The sequence below is a fragment of the Heteronotia binoei genome, chromosome 9 (assembly GCF_032191835.1).
Source record: "Heteronotia binoei isolate CCM8104 ecotype False Entrance Well chromosome 9, APGP_CSIRO_Hbin_v1, whole genome shotgun sequence".
Taxonomy (NCBI): domain Eukaryota; kingdom Metazoa; phylum Chordata; class Lepidosauria; order Squamata; family Gekkonidae; genus Heteronotia; species Heteronotia binoei.
Genome location: NC_083231.1, coordinates 108,219,649 through 108,233,820, shown reverse-complemented (window position 1 = coordinate 108,233,820; position 14,172 = coordinate 108,219,649). Strand labels below are relative to the sequence as shown.

Sequence of the window (14,172 nt, the reverse complement as noted above, 5' to 3'; positions counted from 1 at the left end):
GTTTCGGGGTATGAGCTTTCGAGAGCCAAAGCTCCCTTCTTCAGATAAAAGTTGCAATGGAGATCCCGAAGCCCTTCTGTCGCCAGTCAGAAAGTGGGAGGGGCATTGCAAATAAGAGACTTAGGATGTAATCAGCTTGAAAAGAATGAGACTGAAGCTGAGCTACAGCTGTAAAGATATCAGGGCTTTTTTTTTGTAGCAGGAACTCCTTTGCCTATTAGGCCACACACCCCTGATGTAGCCAATCCTCCAAGAGCTTACAGGGCTCTTAGTACAGGGCCTACTGTAAGCTCTAAGAGGATTGGCTACATCAGGGGGTGTGGCCTAATATGCAAAAGAGTTCCTACTACAGAAAAAAGCCCTGAAAGCTATAATAGCTGATTGTCCCTCCCAGACCTCTTCAGTACAGTGGGGAGAAGCTGTTGGAGAAGAGATGAGCCCTTCCATTTGTGCCTCTCTCCTCATGGTTGAAACTGGCTCATGAGTGGCTACCGAAGGGGAGGGGGTGGAAGCATCTGGTCTAAATCGAATGTCACATGCTTCAGTATTGTGTTGGTATTTTCAGGTGGATGAAGGAGGGAGGGTACCGCTTGCAGCTCACCATACCCTTGCTGTGGATTCTGATCTTGTCCAAGAAGACGCAGTGGTGAAAATCATAACTCTGCCGCAATATGGATACATTGGAAACACCCGAACAGGTAAGAGACAAGCCCTGCATAAGTTTCAAGTAGGTTCCAATACTACAAATAATAATAATGACAATTATAACTTCTATTGTTGCTGTTGTTGTTGCTGATGTTGTTTTGGGTTTTTTTGCTGTTGTTGTTATCTGATTCCGAGCGACATAAAAACAAATTAATTGCAATGATGAAAGGCATCTGTGAGGTCCAGAGTGTGCACCTGCATCTCTGTATGAGTAGCTGCTCTGCCTTTGTCTCTTTCTTTGAGCATCTGCAAGAGGCAGGCATATTAACGAACCAGTATGGCATAGTGCTTAGAGTGTTGTGCTAGGATCTGGGAGATCTGGATTCAAATCCTCACTCTGCCATGAAGCTTGCTGGGTAACTGTGGGGCTGGTCACTGACTCTCAGCCCGGACTGTATTGCAGGATTGTTGCTATGAGGATAAAATGGAGGAGTACCAAGCAATGTACACTTTCCTTAGTTCCAGAAAGAATGGCTGGGATACAAATGTATTAAATAAATAAACATTTTCTGTGATTTCTGTAACCCTTTTCCTTGCTGAGAAAAAGTGGCTCTTGAAATTAAAGAGTGAAAAATACCATCACCATGAAATCCAGGGCTTTTTTGTAGCAGGAACTTCTTTGCATATTAAGCCACACACACCCCTGTTGCAGCCAATCCTCCAAGAGCTTACACGGCTCTTAGTACAGGGCCTACTATAAACTCCAGGAGGATTGGCTACATCAGGGGGTGTGGCCTAATATGCAAAGGAGTTCCTGCTACAAGAAAAGCCCTGATGAAATCTAATAGTGCTTATAAGCCACCAGTATTTAAAATTTAAGATATGTAAAGTGCTGTTAAGTCACAGTTGAGTTATGGCAACCCCATAGGGCAGGGCCAACGGTAGCTCTCCAGATGTTTTTTGCCTACAACTCCCATCAGCCCCAGCCAGCATGGCCAATGGCTGGGGCTGATGGGAGTTGTAGGCAAAAAAACATCTGGAGAGCTACTGTTGGCCACCCCTGCCATAGAGTTTTCAAGGCGAGAGAAGAAGAAGAAGAAGATATTGGATTTATATCCCGCCCTCCACTCCAAAGAGTCTCAGAGTGGCTCACAATCTCCTTTGCCTTCCTCCCCCAAAACAGACACCCTGTGAGGTAGATGAAGATATTGGATTTATATCCTGCCCTCAACTCCGAAGAGTCTCAGAGCGGCTCACAATCACCTTTACCTTCCTCCCCCACAAAAGACACCCTGTGAGGTAGATGAAGATATTGGATTTATATCCCGCCCTCCACTCCGAAGAGTCTCAGAGCGGCTCACAATCTCCTTTACCTTCCTCCCCCACAACAGACACCCTGTGAGGTGGGTGGGGCTGAGAGGACTCTCACAGCAGCTGCCCTTTCAAAGACAACCTCTGCCAGAGCTATGGCTGACCCAAGGCCATTCCAGCAGGTGCAAGTGGAGGAGTGAGGAATCAAACCCGGTTCTCCCAGATAAGAGCCCGCACACTTAACCACTACACCAAACTGAAAAGAGGTGGTTTGCTATTGCTTTCCTTGGTGTAGCATCCCTGGAATTCCTTGTGCGTCTCCCATCCAATGGCTGACCTGTGCCAGCCCCGCTTCTCATCCAAGACCATGTTTACCTGGGTCACTCAAGTCAGGGCAAAATTTAAAGATAAAACCCAGAAATAACACCCATTCTTCTTAAAGGTTTTCTGGGATAAAGAGATTTTCAAATGACGGCAGAAAGGCCTGGAAGGGGGGGACTAAATGTTGCATCTGAATGTCAATGGTCCAGCACTCTGCCGTTTATCAAGACCTCTCTGAGCCGAAGAGGTGCTTTGTGGCCAGGCCCAAGACCTCTCTCAGCCCTGGCCAAAGCAGTGCAAAGCAAATAAGTCCAAACTCCATGCAGTGTCCTCCACACTCGCTCTCCTGTCTTTCTAGTCCCCTGATAGTAAAAAATTGAAAGGGATTAGTATAACTGAATTCACTGATGCATTCATGAATAAATTAGTTAGTGAATTAATAAATGGCCGCTTGCTGCCCTTTAATGATACTCTACTGGACCCTGCTCTTTCTCCCCACCCCAAGCTAATAGCAGAACTAGTCCTTTAATGATACTCTACTGGACCTTGCTCTTTCTCCCCACCCCAAGCTAATAGCAGAACTAGTCTTGCTCCCCAGAGTGAGTATGAGCTGAAGCATGGAATGAATTCATAGCCTCAGAAGAGGGATTTAGAAGAAGAAGGTATTGAATTTATACCCCGCCCTTCACTCTGAATCTCAGAGCGGCTTACAATCTCCTTTACCTCCCTCCCCCACAACAGACACCCTGTGAGGCAGGTGGCGCTGAGAGAGCTCTGCCAGAAGCTGCCCTTTCAAGGACAACTCTGCGAGAGCTATGGCTGACCCAAGGCCATTCCAGCAGCTGCAAGCAGAGGAGTGGGGAATCAAACCCAGTTCTCCCGAATAAGAGTCCGCGTGCTTAACCACTACACCAACTGGCTGAAGTGGCTTAAAGTCCTTGTTTTCTTGGCTGTCAGGAAGTCATTGGAACCTAGAGTTCATTCTAAATGGGCTGGTGGGAGGGATTCATCTGTTTTTTATGTGTGTCAGAGTATTTTTTTTTTTCCCCTGCCCTTGGACACTACTTTCTCAGCTGCTCCTAATTAAGTTCCACAGTTAGCTGCTGCAGGCTGTTGTGAAAGCCACCAGCATTAATATTCATCCCTAATACTATACTAGTACTGCTGCAACAAGTACTGTTACTACTACTAGAAGAAGAAGAAGAGTTGGTTGTTATACTCTGTTTTTCCCTGCCCTAAGGAGTCTCACAGTGGCTTACAGTCGCCTTCCTTTCCTCTCCCCACCCAGGGACCCTGTGAGGTAGCTGGAGATGAGAGAGAACTGTGACTGGCCCAAGGTCACCCGGCAGGCGTCATGTGAAGGAGTGGGGAATCAAACCCAGTTCTCCAGATCAGAGTCTGCTGCTCTTGACCACTAAGCTACGCTGGCTCTAAGTTACTGCTAATGCTACTATTTCTTTTATTACTCCTGTTTCTTCTGAGAGGCAGCATGGTATAGTGGTTAAGAGCAGCCAGCTGCAATCTCAAGAACTGAGTTTGATTCCCCACTCCTCCACATGAAGTCTGCTGGGTGATCTTGGACCAGACCCAATTCCCTCAGTCTCAGAGCGGCTTTCAATCACCTTCCCCTCCTCTCCTAGAGAGCCAGGTTGGTGTAGTGGTTAAGGGCAAAGACTCTTATCTGGGAGAACCAGGTTTGATTCCCCACTCCTCCACTTGCAGCTGCTGGAATGGCCTTGGGTCAGCCATAGTTCTCGCAGGAGTTGTCCTTGAAAAGGCAACTTCTGTCAGAGCTCTCTCAGCCCCACCCACCTCACAGGGTGTCTGTTGCGGGGGAAGGAGATAAAGGATTTTTAAGCCGCTCTGAGACTCTGAGAGAAGGGTGGGTATAAATCTGCAGTCTTCTTCTTCTTCCCCGCAAGAGGCATCTTGTGAGGTAGGCGGGGCTGTCACAAGGTGCCTGTTGCAGGGATAGGAGAGGAAGGGGCTTGTAAGCCACTTCGAGGCTCCTTAGGGTACAGATAAGTAGGGGTATAAAAACCAACTCTTCTTCTTTTCTAAGTGGAGTGTTGAGCTAAAATTACAGATGCTGTATTCGAGGAGCAGTGCATAATCTTTCACATGACCGATGCCGTGTTCGCAGGTGGACAGTTTGGTCCTGGAGGTGTCACAAGCTCGGACCTGACGTTCTCTATTCAAGATGTGGTAGAGAACCGCATTTATTACTTTCAGAGCGTTCATGAAAACATTGAACCATCCGTGGACACCTTTAGCTTTTACATCAGTGATGGTTTCAGACAATCAGAAACGGGCAGCGTCAATATCACTATTAAGGTAAGTCAGATCACTAATGGGGCTTCTTGTACTTAACATCTCTGGCTTCCTGTGCATAAAGCTGTAGTCAGCTGTCTTATAACTGAGTTCTGTCTCATGTATCTTGCAAAGCTTGGATTGATTGTCCAGGGTCTTTAAACAAAGGTCTTTCAATTCAACCACTCCCTGTCGCTTTTAAAATGGGAAATCCCATTGATTGAACTGGAGTCTTTTGCATTCCAGGCAGATGTCCTGCTCTGAGCCATGGATCCTCCATATCATGAATCCTCCCCACTGGCTCTCCTGCACAACTTATGACCCGCTAAGCTAAGATTAGACTGCTACCATGGTCATTGAATAGAGAAAGAGGTGCTGGAGCTCAGTTTTTATATGCCACATGCCCCTGGCATCACTGGAAAGTGTACTAAATTTTATCCACTCAGCATCTACCTTAAAATGCTTCTTGAATTATAATTCATTATAAACCTCCCTATGAAGAAAGGTTGAAACGCTTGGGGCTCTTTAGCTTGGAGAAACGTCGACTGCAGGGTGACATGATAGAGGTTTACAAGATAATGCATGGGATGGAGAAAGTCGAGAAAGAAGTCCTTTTCTCCCTTTCTCACAATACAAGAACTCGTATTCGATGAAATTGCTGAGCAGACAGGTTAAAACGGATAAAAGGAAGTACTTCTTCACCCAAAGGGTGATTAACATGTGGAATTCACTGACACAGGAGGTGGTGGCGGCCACAAGCATGGCCACCTTCAAGAGGGGTTTAGATAAAAATATGGAGCAGAGGTCCATCAGTGGCTATTAGCCACAGTGTGTGTGTATATATATATACATAAAAAAAAATTTGGCCACTGTGTGACACAGAGTGTTGGACTGGATGGGCCATTGGCCTGATCCAACATGGCTTCTCTTATGTCCTTATGTTCTTAATTGTCATAATAAAACCTTACTCCCATCATACTTTTTAAAATTACTTTTTCCTATGTGGCCACAGTGGCACGATGGAGATTTTCATCTGTCTGCTTTGTATGTTTTTTGGGTGTTTTCCCATTTTTTTCTGGGGGAAAATACTAGAAAGTTTGTCAGATCTTAAGAGTTCAGCAAAATTCTCCTAGGGGGTTTGAACAATGGAGCCCAGAAGCATTTTTTTTGGGTGGGTGGCGGGGGGGGAAAGGTGTAAGAAAGAAAGAGCACAATAAAATGTAGAGGTTCCAGAGCTCCACTCTTGTGAGCTCCTGCCCAGAACGAGGACTAGCGCTAACCATGTCTTGTGCTCACTAAAGCCTTAGTAAACTTTCTGGTTTTGTGCTGGTCTGAGGCATCGTGGACATAATGGGGACTGTGCTGCCTGCGCCTTTCCCTTTGTAACTCTGCAATGACAGGGACTAGAGACTTACTCCTTAAATGAAAGCTGTGCAGCGATCATGGTAATATACTGTTAGAACATTAGATCATGATAGCAGTTAACAATTGATTTTTAAAAGCCTTCAAAAGTCCACGGCATGGGCAGGAAAAGCCAGCTTCACTGTAAGGAAGGGATGTAGCCAAATAGCATTTAGGACAGGAGTGTCAAACATGTGGCCCAGGGGCCGAATCAGGTCCCCAAAAGGCTCCTATCAGGCCCCCAAGCAACTGGTTCTTGTCTGCTTTCTTCTCCCTCTCTCTTGCTTCCTTTTGCAGCTCAGCTTGCTTTACAAGGCTTCCTCAATTGCACAGGAGCTACAGAGCAAAGCCTCGATTTTCTCCAATGGTTGAGGCTCCTCCCCTTCCTGGTCCCCTGGGGAGGGGTGGAAAGAGCCAGAGCTTCCTTAGTCCAGTTTCCTGGATCCCATGGGAGAGACACAAAGAAAGCACCTTTAAGCCCAACAAGTGCTAATGTTTTAAGCATGTTTTATTTTAAGGGGTTTAAAAAAAAAATCTTTAGTCGTGTTTGTGGGTGTCCTTTTAAAAGTTGATATCTCTGCTAGCTAATCATAAATAGGTACACACATGGCCCAGCCCGACAAGGTCTCATTTATGTCAGATCCGACCCTCATAACAAGTGAGTTCAGCACCCCTGCTTTAGGATATCCTTTTAGAAGGGATATCATCAAATAGCCATGAGCCTATCACCAAAACAGTCAAAACCAATCATTGAAAAATTAACTCCTTGTTTGTGGGAGCTCAGTCAGCTGGTGAGTGTTTGAACATCCCTGTTCCCAGATTTGAATTGGTTACCTGCGCATCTGATACTTGACAGACTAGGAACCCTGGGGCAGCTCTGTCTCCTCTGGTTCAGCCCACTTGTTACATTTTCAGGGTTGCTTTTGAACTCTTCCTCGCATTTCCCGTTCATTCCTTTGGTGTGGCACGCCCGTTTCTTTTCATGAGCATCCTGTCCTCTCCTGACCATCTTTGTGCTTTTCGTAGCGTCTGAATGATGAGCCTCCAGAGTTGGAGGTGGAACCAGTTAAAGTCCAGGGTGGCAACGGGGCGGTCATCAGAAATTCCTCCTTGAGGACAAAAGACCTGGACACTCCTAACAACCAACTGGTCTTTGCCATCACCAAGAAACCCGTACATGGTAAGACACGCAGCACGACCCAAGCACGTGTTTATGCGACACAATGATGTTATTTTATGAACTTGGCCTTCCAGCAGCTCCCGGAATCTGGGAGTTCCCAGAATGGTGGTCTAAATTTTCACCTGATCAGCTTGAGTAGCCAAAAGCCAAGAGATCATGCATTAATTTAAACTCAGATTTTGATAATGTCTGTGAACAAAGGAGTCCCTTTAACTGTAACGTCCTGGATCCTATTCACTAGAACTTAGGCTTGCTTTCTTTGAAGGTTTTTAAACAGAGGCCACATGGCCATCTGACAGCAATGCTGATTCTGTGAATTTAGGCAGATCATGGGAAGGAGGGCAAGAAGGGTTGCATCAGTGCTGAGTTCTCATGGCCTCTTCTTACATGCCCAAGGAAATGCTGATCACCACCTTGGGGTCAGGAAGCAATTTTCTCCTGGTCAGTTTGGCCAGAGATCCTGGAGGTGTTTTGCCATCTTCTGGGCATTGAGCAGGGGTCACTGGGTGTGTGTGTGTGTGTGTGTGTGTGTGTGTGTAAGATAGTTGTGAATTTCCCTGCATTGTGTAGAGCAGTGGTCCCCAACCTTTTTGGCACCAGGGACCGGTTTTGTAGAAGACAATTTTCTCAGGGATGTGGGGTGGTGGTGGTTTTGGGATGATACAATTGTGCACTTTATTTCTATTAGTTTGGTGTGGTGGTGAAGTGTGCAGACTCTTATCTGGGAGAACCAGGTTTGATTCTCCACTCCTCCACATACACCTGCTGGAATGGCCTTGGGTCAGCCATAGCTCTCACAGAGCTGTCCTTGAAAGGGCAACTGCTGTAAGAGCTCTCTCAGCTCCACCTACCTCACAGGGTGTCTGTTGTAGGGGAGGAAGGTAAAGGAGATTGTGAGCCACTCTGAGACTCTGAAATTCAGAGTGGAGGGCAGGATCTAAATCCAATGTTGTCATCTTATTATTATTATTACTATATTTTAATATATAATGAAATAATTATACAACCCATGGCCCGGTTGCTAACAGGCCATGGACCAGGGGTTGGGGTCCCCTGGTGTAGAGGGCTGAACTAGATGACCCTGAAGATCTCTTCCGGCTCTATGCACTGTGCCTAATTTAGGGGTATCGTGTGGTTATTTTTGAGAGGAGAGAGAGTGATGTTCTTTAAACATATCTCTTTGGGAAAGTATTTGGTGGCAGCCGCTTGATCTTGTCATAATAAATTCCCTAAGTCAATCATGAATTGTGGGAAGAATTAGTGGCAATTGGTAGGGAACAGAAGTAAGGTGCAAGGCTGATAAGAAAGAAGGGGGTTTGTGAGGTCCATAAAACGGAACCCGTAATATGCTTCTTGTCTGTAGGCTTTCTCCTCAAGAGACTGTCCTCCTTGGATCCTTTGGAGAATGGACAGGCTCTGTCAGAGGGCTCCACCTTCACCTACCAGGATGTCCTGGACGAACTGATCGTTTACGTGCTCGAGAGTCCCAGAGCTCAGTCTGATGAATTCAGGTTCTCCCTCACTGATGGAAGCTACACGCAGACCGGGAAGGTGGAGGTCTTCATGGAGCAGCAGAGCTCAGATCTACCCAGACTGGCTGTGAACAGGGGCCTGCAACTTTCTGCCGGTACGGAATGAAGGAGGGAACGTAACGCACATTTTCTGCGGGGATTGTAACAGTGTTAATAATGAAACTATACACTGGAGACTTATCCTTCCTGTGGCATTACATTTCTTGTAAAAGGTCATGGCATTATAGCAGCCAGTGCATGCAGGGGTGGAATTCTAGCAGGAGCTCCTTTGCATATTAGACCACACACCCCTGATGTAGCCAATCCTCCAGGAGCTTACAAAAAGAGCCTTGAAAGCACTTGGAGGATGGGCTACATCAGGGTGTGTAGTCTAATATGTAAAGGAGCTCCTCCTAGAATTTCACCCTTGAGTGCATGGTAATAACCAGGGCTTTTTGGGTAGAAATTTCCCAGCAGGAACTCATTTGCATATTAGGCCACACCCCCTGACACCACCATCGCTATGCATAGGGCCTTTTGCAGGAAAAGCTCAGCAGGGAATCCTTTGCATATTAGGCCACACCCCCTGACACCAAGGCAGCTGGAACTGCGTTCCTGTGCGTTCCTGCTCGAAAAAAAAGCCTTGGTGATAATGATTGTGGGACAAGAATTGGGGAGATCAAGGTTCAGATCTTGGTGAGCTCGGGCCACTAGGCTTGCCATTTCTAATTTGGGAAATACCTGGAGATTTTAGGGGTAGAGCCTGAGGAGGGAGGAGTTTGGGGAGGGGAGGGGCCTCTGTGTGGTATAATGCCACAAAGTTCACCCTCCAAAGCAGCCGTTTTCTCCAGGGGAGCTCTTCTCTGTCACCTGGAGATCAGTTCTAATTCCTGGAGCACTTCAGGTAGGGTTGCCAAGTCCAATTCAAGAAATATCTGGGGACTTTGGGGGTGGAGCCAGGAGACTTTGGGGGTGGAGCCAGGAGACATTGGGGGTGTAGCCAGGAACAAGGGTGTGACAAGCATAATTGAACTCCAAGGGAGTTCTGGCCATCACATTTAAAGGGACAGCACACCTTTTTAAATGTCTTCCTTCCATAGGAAATAATGAAGGATAGGGGCACCTTCTTTTGGGGCTCATAGAATTGGACCTCCTGGTCCAATCGTTTTGAAACTTGGGGGTTACTTTGGGTAGAGGCACTAGATACTATACTGAAAATTTGGTGCCTCTACCTCAAAGTATAGCTCCCCCAGAGCCCCCGAAGCCTCCAGATCAATTCCCCATTACACCCTATGAGAATCGATCTCCACATAGGGAATAAAGAAGTGCTCAGCAGATATTTCCCTCCCGGCCCACCCACCCCGTTCCTGGCGACTCTGAAGCGACGGATTGGCATCTCTACTCACGAGCTGCTGCCAACGTCTTCAAAGTAACACAGACACCCCATCCCAAGAGGAAGCCTTTCAATCGGAGACTGAAGCCTCCGGAGGTGGAAAGGCACATGGTCCTCTGGGGGTGGGGCTTCCCCCCGCCGGCCAGCTGACTGGGGGCGGGAAGCAGCCTGGGAAAGCGGAAGAACCCCCACTGGGACCTGGGGATTGGCAAGCCTAACTTCAGGCCCCACCTGGAGGTCAGCAATCTTAGTCAGGAGAGGAAAGAGTAACAAGATAAGTATGAGCACATATAGTTGTCTCCAGCGCTCTAGGCTCCTAAAAATATTTGGAAGTCATAGTGCTGGTTTCTACTCCCAGTTGTGGCCCTTCTTCCATAGAACACCCACTCTAAAAAGAGTGATCCTGTTTATCTGAACATTTGTAATAACTGAATATTTTTGAGTAAATGGGGCTAGGGCCGGATTAACAATTAGGCCAAGTAAGCACTGGTCTATGAGCACCATGCTTTTAGGGGCCCTGAGCCGGCATCTACCCTTGGTTTCCCCCCTGCTTGCAGCCCTCCAAGTGCCTTCATGCATTGCCAGCGACTGAGCCGCTCTTTGCCCAACTTGCCTGGTATGGCTGATGCTGGCGTCATCACCAAGTTTGCCTCTCTCTGCCTCTCCCACTCTGCTTTGTCAAAGGGGCTTCTGAGAAGGGGACTGCAGGCTGCAGCGAGGGTCACAGGCCGTGGGGCGGCAGCTCCAACTCAGATTATTTCCGGGGTGGGGTGGGGGGGCAAGATTTTGACTGCCTAGGGTTCTCCGCAGGGTTGAATCCAACCCTGAATGGGGCTACAGCGGCGTCTGTTGTTTCTGGAATGGCTCAGCGAAAAGGAATCACAGGTCTTGAGTGTTTTCTTTTACCAACCAGGCTCTGTGGCCATCATCACAGATCAGCACTTAAAAGCTACCGACCCTAATTCTGATGACACGTCTATCAGATACATTCTAAACAAGGATCCTGCCCTTGGATTTCTGCACGTGAATCAGAGGGGTTCCCGGGTTCCCGTCTCTGTTAATGGTCCGGTCAACAGCTTCACGCAGGCGGATATCAATAAAGGTGAGTGCTTTGTAGACCAGCAATCCCCAACATGGTTGGGGGCACCAAGGCACTGAACAACATTCTTTCTGGTGCCCTCTGAGTGTTTTGGGTGAGTGGGTGGGGCCAGGTGGTGCTTTTGTCTAGGAAATAATCTGATCGACTATTAGAGATTTGATTGGCTGTGCAGTTTTTTAAATAAATGTTGCTCTGCCAACTGTTGCCACTGCAGCACAAGGATCCAGGGGAGTCAAACATGGGCTCCTATCAGGCCCTCAAGCAAATGGCTGTCCTCTGCTTCCTTCTCCCTCTTTCTTGTTTCCTTCTGCATCACAGCTTGCTTTGCAAGACTTACTCAATCACACAGGAACTACAGAGCAAAACCTCTGTTTTCTCCATTGGCTGAGGCTCCTCCCTTGGGGAGGAAGTCTAGCTTGCTTTGCCAGGCTCTCTCAATCACACAGCGGAGCTACTGAGTGAAGTCTCCCTTCCCTCTATTGGCTGAGACTTCTCCCCCTCCTCATTCCCTGGGGAAGGAAGGAAAGAGCCAGAGCTTCCTTTGCCCAGTTCCCTTGATCCCATGGAAGAGCTACAAAGAAAGCACCTTTAAGGTCTATGAATACTAATTTTTTTTAAAAAACAAACATGTTTAATTGTGTTTGCCTGTGTCCTTTATAATATTTATGTCTCTGCTACCTAAATAGGTACACAAATGGTAAAGCCCAACAAGATCTCATTTATGTCAGATTCGGCCCTCATAACAAATGAGTTTGACACCCCTGATCTACCCTGTGTTACTGAGGTTAAGCTGTGGCAATCATTTTGCGGCTGGCTCCACTCCCTGTGGCAGCCATTTTGTTGCATCCACCAACCAAAAGCCGCCTGCAAGCTCAACAAGGCTAGGGACCCCTGGTGGGATATAGATTTTGTAAATAAATAAGTATACAAATAAATTTAGAATGGGCAGTGACACAAATGTCCAGCTGCGGTAAAACAGTACAGCTGCGAAGCATTACATCTCTCCTTTCCCTTCTGCCTCAACTCTACAGGACAGGTGGAGTACAGCCACAAGAAAGGGGAGCACTCGGGGATGTTTGCTTTCAGTTTTGACGTGGCGGACACGGAAGGAAACAAATTGGTCAACCAGTCGTTTTCTATTAACGTCATAGGTAAGGCCAAAGATCCTTCTGCGACATTATTTCCTTTTTGGCAAGAAAGGAAATTTGTTTCACTGGAAACCAGGAAATTCTGACCAATATCTGGACTGCGGGACATGATTTGCACAAAAAAAACAGCATGATCACCAGTAGGTGATCATCCAGGCAGGGAATATACCAGGGTTTCAGTTTTACCATCTGAATGTTCAAGGGCACCCAGAGTAACATCTCCTCATCATCCTAACCGTCACTAATTTCCTTATCCTCTGTTAATTTGCTTGGAGCCAGGGCTTTTTTTGTAGCAGGATTAGGCCACGCACCCCTGTGCAAGGTTTGAATTCAGCAGGAGCACACAGGAGCATAACTCCTGAACCTCCAGCCAGGGCCTGCATGCAATGGGGAGTTCTCTCCCTGTTGCACACAGATCCTGAGGCATACACAAATGAGATATGCTACTGAGCTCCTGCACCTTTTCCCTTACAAAACAACCCCTGCCACTGTGGCCTTTTGCATATTAGGCCACACCCTCCTGATGTAGCCAATCCTCCAAGAGCTTACAGAGCTCTTCTTACAGGGCCTGCCGTAAGTTCCAGGAGAATTGGCTACATTAAAGGGTGTGGCCTAATATGCAAAGGAGTTCCTGCTACAAAAAAAAAACCCCTGCTTGAAGCTTTGTACAGTGAACCATGAAGACCTCTTCCTGAGGATTGTGGAACAGAGCAGATGTGACATGGGGTGAGGTGCACCAAGAAGGGGGGGGCTAAGCAGAAACCCTCCCAAAAAATCATATTGGTTTGCAAGCTATTCCATTCATAGAAGACATCACTCAAAAGGGAAAGGAGATAATTTCCCTCTGAGCTGCAGTCTCTGCTCTTTGGGTCTCCCAGTCCTTTTTGAAAAGCTGCAAGAGGAAATGAAAGAGCCCCGTGGTGCAGAGTGGTAAAGCTGCAGTGCTGCAGTCCTAATCTCCGCTCACGACCTGAGTACGATCCGGCTCAAGGTTGACTCAGCCTTTCATCCTTCCGAGGTCGGTAAAGTAAGTCCCTAGCTTGCTGGGGTGAAAGTCTAGATGACTGGGGAAGGCAATGGCAAGCCACCCCGTAAAATGTCTGCCGTGAAAACGTTGGGAAAGCAACGTGACCCCAAAGTCGGAAACGACTGGTGCTTGCACAGGGGACTGCCTTTACCTTTTAGAGGAAAGGAAAGCATGCTTCCATGAATTCTCCAAGGGTAGAATGGAACTTTCTGCCCCTCATCCTTTCACTGCAGCCCACCTGTCTTCCCAAAATGCTGCTCTTGGGGGTGAGGGAATTCTGAAGAATGACATGGTGGGTGTGGGTTCTGCAGCAGGAAGAAGAGAGTGGCAGAAATTGTCAATTTTGTCTGGACCCAGCTGTTTCCTTTTTTAAAAAAATCTGCCAACAGTTTTATTTGTTGCGCTGCATTTTTAATAGAGTTCCATGGGTGAATTCTGCAGTCTTAGGAGAAAGACAGGTAAATTATTTTCTGATGCGTAATTCATTGTTCAAGAATATCCAGCCTTCCCCTGTATGTTAAAATAGGTTAAAAAAAGTAGTTACCAAAAAATGAATAGGTTTAAAATATATATACATACACACAGGGGCGGAATTCTAGCAGGAGCTCCTTTGCATATTAGGCCACACACCCCTGATGTTGCCAATCCTCCAAGAGGTTACAAAAAAGGAGCCTTGTAAGCTCCAGGAGGATTGGCTACATCAGGAGGGTGTGGCCTAATATGCAAAGGAGCTCCTGCTAGAATTCCACCCCTGCATACACGAATTTAGAATATATGAATTTGAATTTAGAATATTTAGAATATTCGTGTACGTACAGAAGACAGA

The 14,172-nt window shown here is 47.0% G+C and overlaps 1 protein-coding gene across 1 annotated transcript in view; it reads left to right on the top strand.

Moving 5' to 3' along the window:
* FRAS1 (Fraser extracellular matrix complex subunit 1) overlaps positions 1–14,172 on the top strand; it is a 523,356-nt gene that overhangs the window by 431,956 nt on the left and 77,228 nt on the right. Inside the window, 6 exon segments of the mRNA XM_060247149.1 lie at positions 566–698; positions 4,421–4,611; positions 7,015–7,168; positions 8,532–8,795; positions 10,986–11,174; positions 12,203–12,322. Coding sequence (XP_060103132.1) covers positions 566–698; positions 4,421–4,611; positions 7,015–7,168; positions 8,532–8,795; positions 10,986–11,174; positions 12,203–12,322 — 1,051 coding nt within the window.